The sequence below is a fragment of the Abramis brama genome, assembly GCF_963993115.1.
Source record: "Abramis brama genome assembly, chromosome: 8".
Lineage (NCBI taxonomy): Eukaryota > Metazoa > Chordata > Actinopteri > Cypriniformes > Leuciscidae > Abramis > Abramis brama.
The window spans coordinates 20311390-20327972 of record NC_139970.1 but is presented as its reverse complement, the minus strand read 5'-3'; the positions used below and the strand labels follow the sequence as shown (position 1 = coordinate 20327972).

At 36.9% G+C, this 16583-nt stretch overlaps 1 protein-coding gene across 5 annotated transcripts; it reads left to right on the top strand.

Moving 5' to 3' along the window:
- Positions 1–2516: 2516 nt before the first annotated feature.
- Positions 2517–15559, top strand: bin1a (bridging integrator 1a). 5 transcript variants are annotated; one of them, XM_084121388.1, is made up of 20 exons: positions 2517–2778; positions 4579–4659; positions 4790–4844; positions 4945–5039; positions 6449–6544; positions 6630–6740; positions 6827–6919; positions 7253–7338; positions 8678–8753; positions 9163–9218; positions 9413–9457; positions 9906–9984; positions 10136–10258; positions 11713–11790; positions 12560–12577; positions 13003–13242; positions 13556–13636; positions 14559–14621; positions 14700–14801; positions 14876–15559. In XM_084121388.1, exons 1-20 carry the CDS (start codon positions 2692–2694, stop codon positions 14975–14977), a joined length of 1767 nt encoding a protein of 588 aa, XP_083977514.1. In that variant the 5' UTR covers positions 2517–2691; the 3' UTR covers positions 14978–15559. The 5 variants fall into 5 exon arrangements, with proteins under 5 accessions (XP_083977514.1, XP_083977513.1, XP_083977515.1 ...); XM_084121387.1 differs by having other exon boundaries at positions 13556–13645; XM_084121389.1 differs by lacking the exon at positions 9413–9457 and having other exon boundaries at positions 13556–13645.
- The last annotated feature ends 1024 nt before the right edge of the window (positions 15560–16583 follow it).

Sequence of the window (16583 nt, the reverse complement as noted above, 5' to 3'; positions counted from 1 at the left end):
AGTTGTAAACACGTAGAGGACGTTGCAATAATAATAATAAAACATACATAATAAATTTTAAAAAGCAGAGCGGAGTATCAACGTTACCAAAATGTGACAGCGGCACTTTATTGAACGGAACTTTATACCACATGGAAAGAATAAAGTTGTGACTATTGCTTTTCTGATTTTATGTGTTTTATTATAACAAGAATATAAGATAGTACTTTTCTTATTTGTTTTAGGAAATATGTGCCACAGTAAAGTTTTGACTCTCGGTTCCCCCTGGCGCTGTCTAGTGCTGAAACAGGACACGCTTCAGGAACATCGAATGTTTTTAGGCTCGTCTAAATAGGCATAGACCAATGGTCATTAATGAGATGTAAAGAAACCTTAGTTTATATACAAATACTGTTTCTGTTCATCTGTTGTTGGTGCAAGGCTATAATAGTACACAGTTCCGGGTTTCAGAATCGGGGTTTCAACAGGCTGAACTACGAGACATTGCAGCACTACTGCCCTCCTGCGTATCAGCTGCATCAGCACAAGAGCATTCTGACTTTCAAAGGCTCGAGAAATTTCGCCCGTTTTCAATCCTGTTTTCCTGCCACCTCAATACACCAATGCTCGCGCAACTGCAGGGACGTAACGGTGACGGTTTAAAAGACCCAAAATGGTCTTTTAAACAGTCGCTAAAGCGTCCCTTTTAAACGAGGTACACAATTTTTTAAAATTGAAATCAGACAAATTTACCAACAAAACAGGCATCAAGGCAACAATATTAACAAATAACAGTCTACATGCGACAGTGGTTGAATTTGAAAATCTAAATGTAAAGACAATAATAGCTAAATAAATAATTACTTTAAAAATAATATTCATGATAATAAAATAATTAAACATAAAATAAAGTAATAGTACACATTAACAAATCTGTACAAGGGGCATAGAAAGCTAGGGCAGCCAATTCATTGAAAAAAGGTTCCAAATACCTACATTTATGAATGAAGATTTTAGCAAGTCCTAAAAGGTTGTTAACCAGATAGTGTTGTGTACAATCTTTCTTGAGCACACCAAATTTAACTTGTTTATAGCTAAAGGGTTTACTTGGTTACATGGACGTTGATGCAGGACATTTTGCTGTACAACTGAGACCAGAACAGCTTTAAATAGATACAGTAAAAAATAAATAAAAAAGTGCTCAGTTGTTTCAATGTCATTCTCACAATTTAGGCTAACCAATTTGGTGTTGAAATACCACTTCAAAACGTCATCATAGATGAATAAATATCTCTGTACAGATACACGTGCCCCCTCTGTTGGTGCTACATTGAAACTTCTATGGGAAGTAGGTTAAAGATATTGTTTCAAACCTGTATGAGTTTCTTTCTTCTGCTGAACACAAAAGAAGATATTTTAAAGAATGTTGGTAACTAGACAGTTGACGGTCCTTTGACTTCCATAGTATATATTTTTTTCCTACTATGGAAGTCAAAGACTACCGTCAACTGTCTGGTTACCAACATTCTTTAAAATACTTCTTTTGTGTTCAGCAGAAGAAAGAAACTCATACAGGTTTGGAACGACATGAGGATGAGAAAATGACAAATTTTTCATTTTTGGGTGAACTATCCCTTTAGATGTGACAATTTATATTAGAATACATTTTTTAATGGCACTTTATGACATGCTTCATCATGCTTGATTTTGTTTATTTGCACATTTGTACATTTAATTTAGATTAGACCATACATATATTGATATTGTTTATACTGTAAATGTGTTTTAAAGAGAATAATTACCATTAACAAAAGAAATGCATGAGAAAATGTACATGAATGACTGAAAAACTCAGATATTCATATGTTTAATTTAGATTGTTGACTGAGTGAGCTGGAATATTTGTCTTTTGTTGCCATTGTTGTGCATGCAACCGATCACTATTGGGTTTTGAAACAGCAGTTATCACTTAGAGGCTGTACTTTTGAGGTCTCGCCACAAACTACAAATTCCCTGGACTGCCTAATTATGGTGCTCCAATAAATCTTTGATCCATGAACCCCCAAGAACCACAAATAAATCAGACTAAATCTGCTGAAATGCAATGGAGATTTTGTGGAGAAACTTTGGAATTTATGGAGTTCTGTTCATGCCAATCCACAAATGAGGCTGACCCATGTACAACCACAAACACTTATTTTCCTTTTTTCCTTCCTTTTTAATGTATTTAAAGCACATGCAACTGATTGAAATAGACTACTGAAGCAGTTTTTATGATTGTTTATAGCATAGCTTAAAGTAGTAACCTATAAATTTTCAGTAATTAAGGTGGTCAATACAACTTTCTTCAGAAAGAAACTTGTGACAAAGACCTGGCCTCAAGTATTAATATTTCGGTTATATATTTTCACAGTAAAACCATTGCAAGCAGGAACAACAACCCTAAAATATTGTGTTACAGCCTCGTTAGTGTGTGACATAAAAAAAAAAATGGTTTACTGTCCCTTTAAGACTGCGCTATTGTCATTGGTCAATGAGCATCTGTATATCGTGTGCGCTTGTGCAGGTTCATTCTATTCCAGGGGCGAGTGTTATTATAAGGCCTAGAATTTAATGCATCTGCATTTAAGGAAATAATACTCTATAGAATTAGATATCGTAACAAATGCTCATTTGACGCGTTACTTGCAAACAACCCAATCCGGATAAAAAATGGCTGAATTACCGATGGGGAAAGTGGTCACCGCAGGGAAAATAGCAAGCAATGTACAGAAAAAAATTACCAGGGCTCAGGAAAAGGTAAGACATTTTAATCATCAGATACATATTTAAATACATCACCTCTCTCAACGCTGATCTCAGTGTTTTATAGCCTACCTTTTTCAGCACCATGAAACATTTAAGGCCGTCAGTGCTTCGTCCTCTAACGTGATGTATTAAACGTGCAATGTGTTGAGTCGAGGCTCATTACTAGCAAAAAGCCTACTAAAGTACGCATTTGCCTGGTATATATTTGCTAATATTTTAAAACATTTATGGATTTTACAGTATTGAAGACGCAAGCTCGCTGTTTATGTCATTGCAGTGGGGCTGCTATGGAAACATATAGAAAACTGCGCCTGTTACACTGTACACTGGATTTGTGCATTCGCTTGAATACCAAGATCATCTCTATGTGTGTTTTAAGCTCAAATCAACGCATTTATTGCCTCTGAACCATTGCATAGCTGTTTTCGTCCAATAGATGAGCGCGGCGGCGATGTCCGATTCGTGCACGAATCGTTCTTTGAATAGAATCTCTTCAGTGAATCGGTTCACAAAACAAGTCCGAACGATTCGTGCACGAAGTGGATGAAGCGGATCTCGAGTCATCAGCACACCGGGAACTGTCACTTTCAAACATGTCAGATTTTTAACGAGCCGAGAACTATATGATATAGGTGAATGTTAGTATTTTGGTATGTTTAGGATTGAATGCCTTAGTTTTCATTAGCTGAATCATGGCTTCTACAAACTGAACAGATTAATTACAATAAAAACCTTTATTAATACAACTTAATTGAAACGTAATAAACACCGATATGTGCGTACATATGGCTTTATTGAAATGTTTTAGAACATTTTACGCTGGGATGACACAGGGGCCATGTGATGACGCAATTACGTTTTTTTAACGGTTCTTCGAACGACTTGTTCGAAAGAACCGATTCGCGGAAATGAGTCAGACTTTTAAATGAGCAGCTGCATCACGCAATGCTGCCCATAGTCCTTCATCACTTTGATACCTGCGTCCTGACATTTAACAAATCTGTGTAAAATACTCCAACATATTTTTAAGACTATTCAAACTCAAAAACAAACAAAAAAAAAAACTTAAATTGTGGTTATAAATGTTAACAGTGGGATTAAATGGGTTAAGAGGCCATCTGGCTTCTCTTGCTATTGATTAGTTATAGGTCTATCCTATAGAATGATGTTTGGGTTCTTCGCACCAGCCGTTACTGAATAAGGCTTTCTTCTTAGAGACAAGGAAATGAGAGATTCGTGCAAATTTGGCTGATAAACAAAAATTCCAGTCAGCCACCATTTTTGAGCAATAGATATGACACTGACAATGTATTTATCAGCATTTATTAAATAAAGTACGTGGTAAAAGTACTTCATCTGTCCAATCAGAGCAGAGTAGGCTCTCGGAAAGGAGGGAATTAGAGAGACCGGATCCTTTATCGAACCATTTCAGACACTGTGAGAAAAACGGTGATGCTAAATTGATCTTTAACAGACATCTTTCAGACGTACGTGTGCTATATCCTATATTATGAGAAAATGTAAGTGTTTTTTTTCTTTCTCGGATGCATGTAAGCCTATTGTAGGAGACAACCATGTTCTATGTTGTAGACACATTTACAAGATAATGTAGATTTTTTTTGTTTAACCTATGTAGTTCTACTCAATGAAAATATGCTATATTTGTATAGGGGTTCTGTTTTGTCATTACACACTGAAGACAACAGTTTCGTAATTATATATTTTAAAAAACAAGCAGTACACAATAAGTGTTTTTCACAATATATGAAAACGGTCATCATCTTCTCTCAGGTTCTCCAAAAGCTTGGCAAGGCAGATGAGACTAAAGATGTGGCATTTGAAGAGGGTGTGATTAATTTTAACAAACAGCTGGTGAGTGTTTTTCTAATTGTGGTCTTAATTATTTATTATTTTTTTCTTCTAATGCAGCATAAGGGGATTCTTTGGTATTTTGCCTTTGGTCTATGACTGTGTCTCACTTTAGTGTCATGTGCTCACATAGGTGGAAGGTACCAAACTGCAGAAAGACCTTCGCGCCTATTTGACTGCAGTAAAAAGTGAGATTACCAATTGATAAAATTACACACTTAAAATGAACATAAATTGAATATGTTGTTTTCTTACCCTTGCTGATCCCTTTCTCATGGTTTCCCGCAGCCATGCATGAATCTTCTAGACGTCTGTACGAGTGCCTGGATGACATGTATGAGAATGATTGGTATGGAAGAAAGGATGTGGACTCCATCTGTGAGGTTATTGTTTTATTCTTTTAAGTCCTTTTTTAGTAAAATGTGTTTTACACTTTTATAGTAATTCAGTTCATTCATGTCAGGAACTCTGTTGTGAGCAAAGTATACATTTAGAAAAAAATCTTCGGAAAGAATAATGCATGTTCTTCTGTTTATTTTTTAAAATCAGATATTTAAGTTTAAAATGTGTAGTATTTCTTGGAAAATGGACTAAAATATTTAAGACTCATCCTGCACAATCCAAAAAATGAAAATGAAAATGCCCTCCCCAATTTATCTTCAATTGACTGTCGATAGCAAGTAGCAACTCTTTGCCTAATGACTATTTTAAAAATGGATGTCCTGCCTGAAATTTAATAAGACAGAAAATTGCACTTACCAGGTCATTTCATGAGATCTTTAATGTGAAGAGTAAACCTAATGATGGAGAATGAAATTAAATTCCTTTAACACTTTCATTGAGGGCAGATATGGTACATGGTATCCGCTACAGCTTTTTGTCTTTCCATTTTTATTGTTTTAACATCACACCCATCTGTCATTTCACCATGCTTGCAATACAGAAATGAATGTGTCTTCTTTTCTCAGAAAATTTCATTGCCTAAGATTGTTTAATGTTTTTGATAAATCTCTCATGCTCCTTAAGGATGCAATTTTTTGGTTAAAAATGCAGTTAAATTAGTAGTATTGGGAAATATTATTACAATTTAAAATAACTGTGTGCTATGTGAATATATTATAAAATATAAATGTAAATAGAATAAATAAATAAAAGGAATTTTCAGCAGCCATTCCTCCAGTCTTCAGTGTCACATGATCCTTCAGAAATCATTCTAATATGCTGATTTATTGCTCAAGTAACATTTCTTATTATTATCAATGTTATAAACAGTTGTACTTGTTTTTAATTTTTCTTTTTACTGTCAGTTCGAATCAATTTAATGCAATTTAATGCTGAATAAAAAATTGAATTTCTCTTAAAAAAAGTTACCGACCCCAAACATTTTGTGTAGTGTAGGTGCATCCATTGTAAATGTCTTGCATGTCTACCATTTTTATTTGATTTCTTTCTATTTGATTGCTTTCTTTGAAAAGAATATTAGGAGTAAGGAAACAGATATTGGAGGTAATTCACTATAAATTAGGTTTAGACCCATCTACATCTCCATTGTTTAGTCTCTAGTTTATAAAGATGTGAATGCAATATAGTTTTTCAGCACAGTAACTGCAAGAAACCACACAAATAGTGATACTAGATTTAGCTTAACTAGTTTTATAACTGATCCAGCTGCTCTGTAGTTATCTCTATAGATAGTACTTGTCTGTGTGAATGTGGGGGTGTTCAACAAAATGTATTTAAGATGGTTTTGTATCGTCCTGATCTTTTGTGTCTGTTGTTGTGTGTATAACAGGATTCAGACCTCCTTTGGACAGACTTCCATCAGAAACTTGTGGATCATGCGCTTATATCCATGGACACCTACCTGGGCCAGTTTCCTGACATCAGAGTACTAAGATCCCATGATGATGTTGTGGTTTAGCTAGCATACCATGCTGTGAATTTCCATTTAATATCTGTAAAATTCTTTCTAGGCCCGTATTGCGAAGCGTGACAGGAAGCTGGTGGACTTTGACAGTGCACGGCACAACTTTGCTGCGGTAAACAAAGGCAAGAAAGGAAAGGAGGGGATTAAGATCACCAAGGTATAGTCCTTTGTTTTTCAAGAATGTTTCAGGAAAAAAAATCCAAGGAATTTAATTTGGATTGTTCTCACTTGTTTTGTATATAGCCGGCTTCCTTGCTGGAGAGGGCCGCCCCGGGTTGGGCTCAGGGGATCCTGTCCGCCCATAACGTGGCTCAAACCAGCCTCTCCAGGAGTCAGGTGACACACTATAACTAATGCTACTACATTCTGAGCTGTGAAAAGAGCTAGCCAGTATTTTGATCTCTCCCTCATTCAAGAGGACTATATCATCTTGCCAGGCCAACACAAATAAGAATCTTCTTCTCGCCTGGATAGATAAAGTTCAAATAAAATGAAATTCCATGCACATTCGGGCCGAATAAATGACAAATCAAACAGGGTAGGCGAGGCAATTCATCATGTTTGATTTAGCTGTATTCAGGTCAATCTATTTCAACAGCTAAAGCCTTGTGGGTGAATAAGATTATTGAACTTCATGTCATGCTTTGATGTAATTTTATGTTTTTATAGGCAGAGGAAGAGCTGGACAGGGCACAGAAGGTGTTTGAAGAAATTAATATAGATTTGCAGGAGGAACTGCCATCTCTGTGGAACAGGTGTGGATTTATTACTGTTTTACTCTCACAGATCTTCTCTGGTTTTTCTGTCACACACGTTTGACTACTGGCATTTACTGTCCACATTGCACATTGGTGACGCTAGATTTTGAGCACACAAAATTTCTACGGACACTTCAACTGTCGTATGACATAATACTGTAAAACAACCTACATCAGGACTGCGTTTCCCAAAAGCATCGTAAGCCTAAGTAGAACAATTGCCACCAATGGGTTCTACGATTAACTTAGGCTTACGATGCTTTTGGGATGCCCAGATCATTTTCTTTATGTGAAATTTATTGGCAGATAAATGTCAAATCAATGAGAACCCAATAATAGACTGACATTCAAATCAAATCAAATAATTGCACTAAAGTGCAAATATTGCAATAAGTGGAATATGTGTCTGTTTTTTAATTAAAGGGGTGGTTGAATATGATTTCACTTTTCTAACTTTAGTTAGTGTTTAATGTTGCTGTTTGAGCATAAACAACATCTGCAAAGTTACAACGCTCAAAGTTCAAAGCAAAGGGAGATATTTTCTTTTAAAGAAATTGCTTTTTAAGGACTACAACAAACGACTGGTAGGGACTACACGGCATTCCTCCCGGGTTAATGACATCACTAACCCTAAAATTTACATAAACCCCGCCCCCGGGACACAATTTATAGATTATCATGACAGAATATGCTAATCAATGACTAGACGATAACTACACAAAAGCTACATAAATTCACCAACTAACCATTCAGAAATGTTGTCACTTCTTGAGTCTCTCCATCTTTCTGACTTCGGTTTGAACATAAAAGGCTAAAAGTTTTTGAAATTTTCAGTGCATGTCTGTGTGAGGTAAAAGGACACAAGCTGTTGAAGCTCCGCCCCCTGTGCCGGGAGCAGCAGCTCATTTGCATTTAAAGGGACAGACACAAAAACGTTGCGTTTTTGCTCACTCTCAAAAAGTGACAATTTTAACATGCTATATAAAAATATCTGTGGGGTATTTTGAGTGAAAACTTCACATACACACTCTGGGGACATCAAAGACTTATTTTACATCTTGTGAAAAGGGCATTATACCACTGCTTTAATGAAAATGGTGTTTAATTTCTAATAGTAAGTGCCTCAAATTAAATTCTGAACATTTTGCACAGATTCAGTGCTATGAACCTCTTTGGCACTTTGGCAAATACAGTATCACCTGTACACCCTGCTTCACGGAAATTATGTAGAAGCCTGATTGGCTCTTGCCATTTTTGTGTGCAATATGCACCAGATTGGTTGTAAATGGTCCATGGGTATACCATCTTAGATTAAATTGTGTCTGCTCTCTTCCAGTCGTGTTGGCTTTTATGTGAATACATTCCAGAGTGTGGCTGGTCTGGAGGAGAAGTTTCACAGAGAAATGGGAAAAGTAAGGAATCCAGTGCAACACCATTAAATGACAGATCACTATGGTTATGTTCTATATATAACTTGTTTTATTATATAACTTGTACATTTTTATATATTTAATATATAAGATGAAATTTATCCCCGTGATGATGAACCTGAATTTTCAGCATCATTACTCCAGTGTTCAGTGTCACATAATTCTTCAGAAATCATTCTAATGTGCTGATTTGATGCTCAAGAAACATTTCTTATTATTATCAATGTTGAAACTGCGTAGTATTTTTGTGTAAACCATGACAAATTTTTTTCAGTATTCTTTAGAAAGTTATTTCTCTCTCTCTCTCTCTTTATATATATATATATATATATATATATATATATATATATATATATATTTAATTTTCATTTTTTCATTTTTTTTCTAACAGATCAATCAGAATCTGAATGATACACTGGTTAAATTAGAAAATCAAGATATGTCCAGGTCAGTAACATTTATATAATGCAATATACATGAAGTTTCATCGAGAAACACATTTTTTTACACTTGATGGTTCATTTTTGTCCATTTTGCATCAAAACGGTCTCTAAATTGTGCATATGGCAATAATTAGTATTGGTATAATTACACTCAATCACAATTAAATTAATGAACAAACCACAACACCACTCTCACAGAAAAACAGGTAACCAAGGGGTGAGGACATCAACAGCCCAGAAGAGGTAACAGCGGTAGCCCTACAGTGCTGTGTGTTTGAGGGTTTGTGTGTGCGTGTGTGTGTCTCTGCATTCCGTCTTACTTAAGCTTTTTGCGTGCCTTCAAGTGTAGCCATTTCCAGCAACAGTTTTACATTTTGCAACTATGTGTTTTAGATGATGCCTTCCCAGTACGTTTGAGTTCACTGCATGAGCAGAATGATTTTGCACAGGAAGCAACTGCGTCTCAGTCTGCATGAATAAATGTTGCAATTGATCTTCCTGTGTAGTTACACTATGTCAGTTCTGGCGTGAAAGTATCCCAGATAGACTTTTGGCCACACTGGTCATCTAGGGCTTGTAGTGTGAGGCCCTGGTACTTGATGGTTCCTGGTTCTGAGCCAAATGAAAGCATGACACAGAGGAGCTCATCACAGCCATGATACTGTATTTAGATCACTATCTGTACTTTTAGCTCCAGTGAAAGAACACAAGATGCCAATCACACTTTGAGCCCAGGAGGACCGCCAGCCATTCCCAAATCTCCATCTAAGGTACTTTATGCATTTAGAAATCACCATGGCTTTTGTATTTGCAGTGTACGATTATTCTTCTGTAAACAATATTGCAGTGATTTCTCATCTCTCTTTTTGTTAGCATCAGTGACACTGGTCAAACATATTTCTTATTGATGTGCGTTTCCAGCTAAAGCCAGCTGTCCCCCCGCCTCCTAAAGCTACTCCATCAAAGGATCTGAAGCAGGAGAGCATTATTAATCTATTTGGTGAGGCTGCCACGCCGAACATCAGCGTCACTTCGCCAACACAGGTCAGCAGTAATTTCTTCTTTTGTAATCCTCGTCGCAGGCTAATACTGCTATGATGGTATCATGTGAAGACTAGCTGTCAATTCATGAGTTGGAATTTGAATTGCAGGATGCTGAATTTGAGTTGGAATGACAGGGATTACTAAACTTAAATTCAATAAATGTTGATGGCATAAAGAAAAGCAGGTCACTTATCAGGTGTACTTTTAGAAAGTTTCCAGCTTGTAGCTTGCTTAAAGGAGAACTCCGGTCAATTTTAACATTGAGCTCATTTTTTTGTAAATTTGGAGTGCTGTCAGTACAGAGAACAACGACAAATATCGGTGTTGCCTACACCGTGTTATCCTCTTTTTAAAATGTGCACCCTGTTGACTTCAATGGGGCAAGTTTTAAACCTGCTTTTAGCCTCTTAACATCCTTGATGTGTCATTACAAGTGCACAGCCAATGTGAGTTATTCCTTCAGAGTGAACACGGGTGAATCTGACTGCAGTAGATGTGAAAGATATGAATAAAAGTGAAGTTAATTCGGCCAGCGCTCATACCTGTATTTACATCCTGTTTTCGGTCGAAGTCCATAGTAGTCGATTGTCGAGTTCTCCACTGTTGCTTAGTTACCTATGATCACGCGCGTGAACTCGACAATCGACTACTGTGGACTTCGACCGAAAACAGGAAGTAAATACAGGTATGAGCGCTGGCTGAATTAACATGGAGGATAAAAAGAGGATAACACGGTGTTGGCAACACCGATTTTTGTCGTTGTTCTCTGTACTGACAGCACTCCAAATTTACAAAAAAAATAGCTCAATGTTAAAATTGACTGGAGTTCTCCTTTAAGGTTTGGCTACATTTGAAGACTTCAGGGTAAATTGGAAGTGTTCATCCACCATGGTTATAAAATTAAAGTTATTTTACAACGCAAAGATGCACTAGTCCTCAGCATCTAAGAGACATGCCAGTGAAAAACAAGAAACAGTTTATTTGTAAGGAGAGCAATCACATGATTATTTTCTAAAATCAAAATAAAACTGAACACCTCAATATTGCAATAAATCAAGGTTGGCACAAGTGCTCAAAAAGGGCATAAGTAAACCAATACTTCAAAAGGTATCTTCATTATAACTGATAAATAAAATAATGTTGAATAAAATGGACACTTCACAACTACCTGCTAATGTACTTGCATTTGCTTAAAGTAGCCATGTTGACTAGACTGGGTGAACAAGGGCAAAACGCACATGATACAGTACCTTCAATGCCCTCATAACAAATGTTTTGGAGTAAAGAGTGCATTGTACATATACTTATTCAAAAATGTAGGCCTAGTCAAGTAGAGAGTAAAAGTTTCTAATATCTTTGATATTCAGTCAAACTACAAAGTAGCCAAAAATCTACTTAATTACAGTAACTAATTACATTTACTCAAATACATTACACCCTTTACACCACTGCAGTATGATGCCCCAGCCACTGCTAATCTGCTGGATATGGATCTGGACTCACTTCAGGCCGCCACCACCCCAGCCGCACAGGTCTGACAGAATTAAAAGAACTTGAGCTTGTAGATTTAGTTTATATCAGTGTTATAGTACTCGAGTCCAGAAAAGACCAGCTTATTTAAAGGCACACTATGCAAGATTTGTACCTTAATATAACAGCTTAGCAATCATTTCAATGGTAAACGAACTCGTAGTAGGGCGAATCATCCCGATAGCAAAGTGTGTGTGTGTGGGGGGGGGGACGCAGCTGGCACAACCAGCAATGCAAGTTTGAGAGGTGGCGCCCCGATAAATCTCGTGAGAATCATGACTTGCTTTATAGCATGACGTCACATACATCAACAACATATGAAGCAGCCTCTATGGAAGACACTAGCACGCATTTCAGACGTGAATCATGGCAGAGTCGACGAAGAAAATGAAGAGCGCGCGGTCGGAAGAGTGCAGAGACGGCTCTGCGTGAGTGGCATTTACGACAGTAAAGTTAAATACAACTACTCCACAGTGACTCTAGGGGTCGCTGTTTGAGAAAAACGGAAACTGCATAGTGTGCCTTTAAGTCCGAGTCCAGACCAAGTCCAAAAGCTCCAAAAAATATGGTCTTATCCAGACTGAAGTACTATAACACCGGCTTATAGTTTATTTTATGCATTATAATGTCTTTGTATCTATGCAAGCATATGTCTGCAATGGAACTTAAGTGTAAATGCCTCTTAGTCAAATGGACAAATCTGTTTTGTCCAGTCATTCATTTTGCTTTATCTGTGTGTGTGTGTGTGTGTCTGTCTGTGCGTTTTGACAGAATTGGGATCCATGGGAGGTGAGTGTGCTTTTGATTGTTTACTCAAAGTTGTAGTGTATACCGGCATATATAACCTTTCCTTTTAATTCAGACAGATTCTTAAGCAACGTATTTAGCTATTTCTGAAAGCCATATCATTTAGTATATTTAATGGTAAGGGAAATTAATCTGCCTTTGTCAAACAGTTGCGAAACAGCTATTCCATTAAATGTCCTTTCACTCTTAAGCTTTCTTAAGTCTGTCTGTCCTGCTTTAACTGTCCATGATATTAATGTTGCACATCCCACGTCATAGTGTGTTCGGCTGAAGAAATGTGTGTTTTACACTCTCTCTGGCTCCTCATTCTTTCTCCACTCTGGTCATGCTTTACCCGGCTCCCACATGCCCCCCCTTCCCACCATTCCCCTCACTGCCCTACTTACCCACCCCCCTGCCACATGTAGCACACAGAGAAGGAAGCCGAGGTACCTCAGACATGGGACGATGATGGTCCTCAGACTGTGCACTCTGGCTGGGGTGATGATGGTACCCAGGCTACCTGGGATGATGATGATGGTAGCCAACCTGTGCATGCTCCGGCCACATTCCCCACCTGGAATGATGATGAAGGCTCTCAGCCTGTGCAGGGGAATGACATTGATTCTACCCAGAAGGCCGAGGGGTGGGACGAGGATGGGGCTCAGGTACAAATCTCATAGAGCTAGCTGACAGGAGCTGAGCTGCGCCGTACTGAGGCATCTGTTGGCATCACTGGATGGGAGCAAGAAGATGCTTAGCATGGCAATTGGGAGAATGCTGGTAGCAGCGCTAGTAGCAGTAGTAGTAGTAGTAGTAGTAACTGCTTCAACTGGGTTTGATATGTTATGAGAATAGCTGTGTAATTTGCATCTTTTTGTTCTCTCTTTCAATTCTCGGCTCTCTCTTGGTATTTCTACCTTTCATTCTTCTATATATTGGCCCTCTTCTTCTTTATCTCCTGGTCTTTCCTTTTTGCAGGCCACAGAACAGGCAGTTGTTACAGAACAGGCAGTTGTTAAAGAACAGGCAGTTGTTAAAGAAGAGGCAGTAGCCGAAACTGTAAGTGACGTAAGTGAATAAAATAAAGCACAGCATATGGATGCAAAATCTGATAATAAAACCCAAAGCAAGAGACTAAAGGACAAACAGGAATACTATAGGTGATCCAAAATTTGCGGCAACATACACTACTGTTCAAAGGTTCGCAATCAGTTAGTAATTTTTTTCTTTAATCTTTTATTCAGCAGTGATACATTAAATTGATCAAAAGTAACAGTAAAGACATTTATAATGTTGCAAAAATGTTTCAGATAACTGCTGTTCTTTTGAACTTTCTATCCATCAAATAATCCTGAAATAAATCATGGTTTACACCAAAATTTTAAGCAGCAAGACTGTTTTAAACATTGATGATAATAAGAAAAAGCACCAATTGAGCTTATTAGAATGATTTCTGAAGAATACATTACAGGGATAAATTACATTTTAAAGTGTATTTAAAGGGAGAACAGTTATTTCAAATTGTAATAATATTTCACAATATTAGTGTTTTTGATTAAATAAATGCAGCCTCTTTCAAAAACATTGAAAAGTGCTCCAACACTTTGGGTGACCCGAGTTCGAGTCCCAGCTCGAGGTCCTTTCCCAGTCCAATTCCCCTTTCTTGTCTCCCATGATTTCCTGTCTGTCCTTCTACTGTCCTATCTAAATAAAAAGAAAGCCTAAAAATATAACAAAACAAAAAAAAATCTTTCCGACCCCAATCTTTTGAACAGTAGTGCATGCTGATAATCAGGTGAGGGCTCCCTCTGGTGGACCGAAGGAGTAGCTGCAGACTCCACCATCTGACCTAAAGACATAAAATGGTACATTAGGGACTCTTAAGCGTGTCAGGCACTAAGTTGAGCACCTTTCATGTTTTGATGGTAATAATTCATATAATGTGATGAAAACTATAAATATATAAAGTCTTTGCTTCCAGACTGCAACAGCAGCCACAGAGAGCACAGAGAGTGTAGAGATGCCAGAAGCCTTCCTGTTCAAAGTGAGTACAAAATGATGTTTTCATTTTTAATCAGAATTTTAAGCAGAAGAAGTAAGACATGTATTTGTGTGAATATAGGTGAAAGCAATGCATGACTACAATGCCAATGACTCGGATGAGTTGGAGATGAAGGCAGGAGATGTGGTGCTGGTAGTGAACTTTGAAAGTCCAGATGAGCAGGTTCGTATAGCTGTTTATTTCGTGATCTCAGTGGTGTTAGTTATGATCACCTAACTGACTTTGTGCGCTTACAGGACGAAGGGTGGTTGATGGGAGTCAAAGAGTCTGACTGGATTCTGCATAAAGATCTTGGGAAAAAGGGAGTCTTTCCTGAAAACTTCACCCAGAGGATGTGATCAGCTTGATCTGTGACACTGTTCCCCCCTTCTATATTACTCCTTTTCGCTTCCTTTGAAAATGCAGACAAGAAAAACTACTATACCAACAAATGCACCGCCACAGGCAACCTGCTGGTTATGTTTGTGGAAGTTGTTGACAGGTTAGTCAGTGCGTTGTTTTGGGTGTCCTCACTCATATTTGTCATGCTTTAAGTATAAGAAGACAAAATAAGTGATAGTATTTTTTCTAGCCTTTTCTAATAGAGGGAGAAACATACCCAAAGTAAGTCCTTGCTGTAAATGTTTTTAGACTAGCCACTCTTAACCATTGTCCCATTTTGAGTGAAAAAGTTTTAAGTCATATCTCATGAGTATCTCATCTCTAAAGTCTGATACTGAGGACTATTTGAGCTGCATGATATATAATTATGTCACAGGTGGAAACAAACAGTATTTCTTTTCAAATGGTGAATACCCAGCTAACAATGATGGGTTCTAAGAATATTTTGTTAATGTTCCCATATATATATTATATAAACAAAAATGTTCATGTTAGATGCGATTAATCGATTTGACAGCACTAATATATATATATATATATATATATAATATATATATATATACACACACACACACACATATGTACATATATACATACATACATATAATAATATATATATATACACACACACACATATATATATATATATATATATAATGTTTAAAAAAAGTTTTTCTTGGTCACGCCAACATTAAGAAAACATTCTGGGAACATTTCGTAACATTTAAAAGTAACAAGTATAACATTTAAAAAACATTAGATGAACGTCCAACTGAAACGTTTCCGGGAAAAAACGTCCCATGAATGATAAAGTATAAAGAAGTTTTTGCGCTAATGTTTTAGAACATTAAATATCAGATAACTTTGAAAAAACATTCTGTCAATGTAAATGGAAGAATGTTTGTTCATTACTTTGAGAGAACTTTCCAGAATGTTAGCCACAGTTCTGAGAGCGTTTCCTGTTAACTGGGTAATCGTTTCCATTTCTTCACGGGAATGGACTTTGACGGCTATGTCGAAGATCTACCAGCACCATTTCTGCATGTTTAAATCAGGAACAAACTAAAAAAAGTAAATAAATCAGACTAATATAGTTAAAGGAGTATTTTTTCCATCTCATTAAGAAACAAAAACCATATGCACTCGTTCCATATGCAGTTAATGTTGACACTAACAAGGCTGATGTATTTAACCCCAGACTCTTGCTCAGGTTGTATGTTAATGAACCTGTGTGCTGTCTCTGACCCTTAGCTTTACTGTATACGCGATATATCACTGTCCGCAGATGTTTTTGATAAAGCCATATCCGATATTAATATTTGATTAACACTACACTGTGCAAACGCAGTCATACACATGATTTTGTCTCGGTCATATAGTAAAATGCGGTTTATATTCTGTGAAGGAGAATTTCTTAACATGTAATGCAATAAGCTCTGCACAGATTTTTAATTCTTTATTAATTGTATTCATAGACGTGTCGGACATTTTGGCAAAGTGTGGATATTATTAATGCTCACTTGTGTGAGTTTTAATAAAGTGCAACATGCAAAAGTGACTCAG

Bases quoted from the DNA above. Each gene is read 5' to 3' on its own strand.
- bin1a (XM_084121387.1), top strand. From the start codon at position 2,692: ATGGCTGAATTACCGATGGGGAAAGTGGTCACCGCAGGGAAAATAGCA. The intron at 6,545-6,629 runs GTACTAAGATCC...AATTCTTTCTAG, and splicing joins GCCAGTTTCCTGACATCAGA to GCCCGTATTGCGAAGCGTGA. The intron at 6,741-6,826 runs GTATAGTCCTTT...TTTTGTATATAG, and splicing joins AGGGGATTAAGATCACCAAG to CCGGCTTCCTTGCTGGAGAG.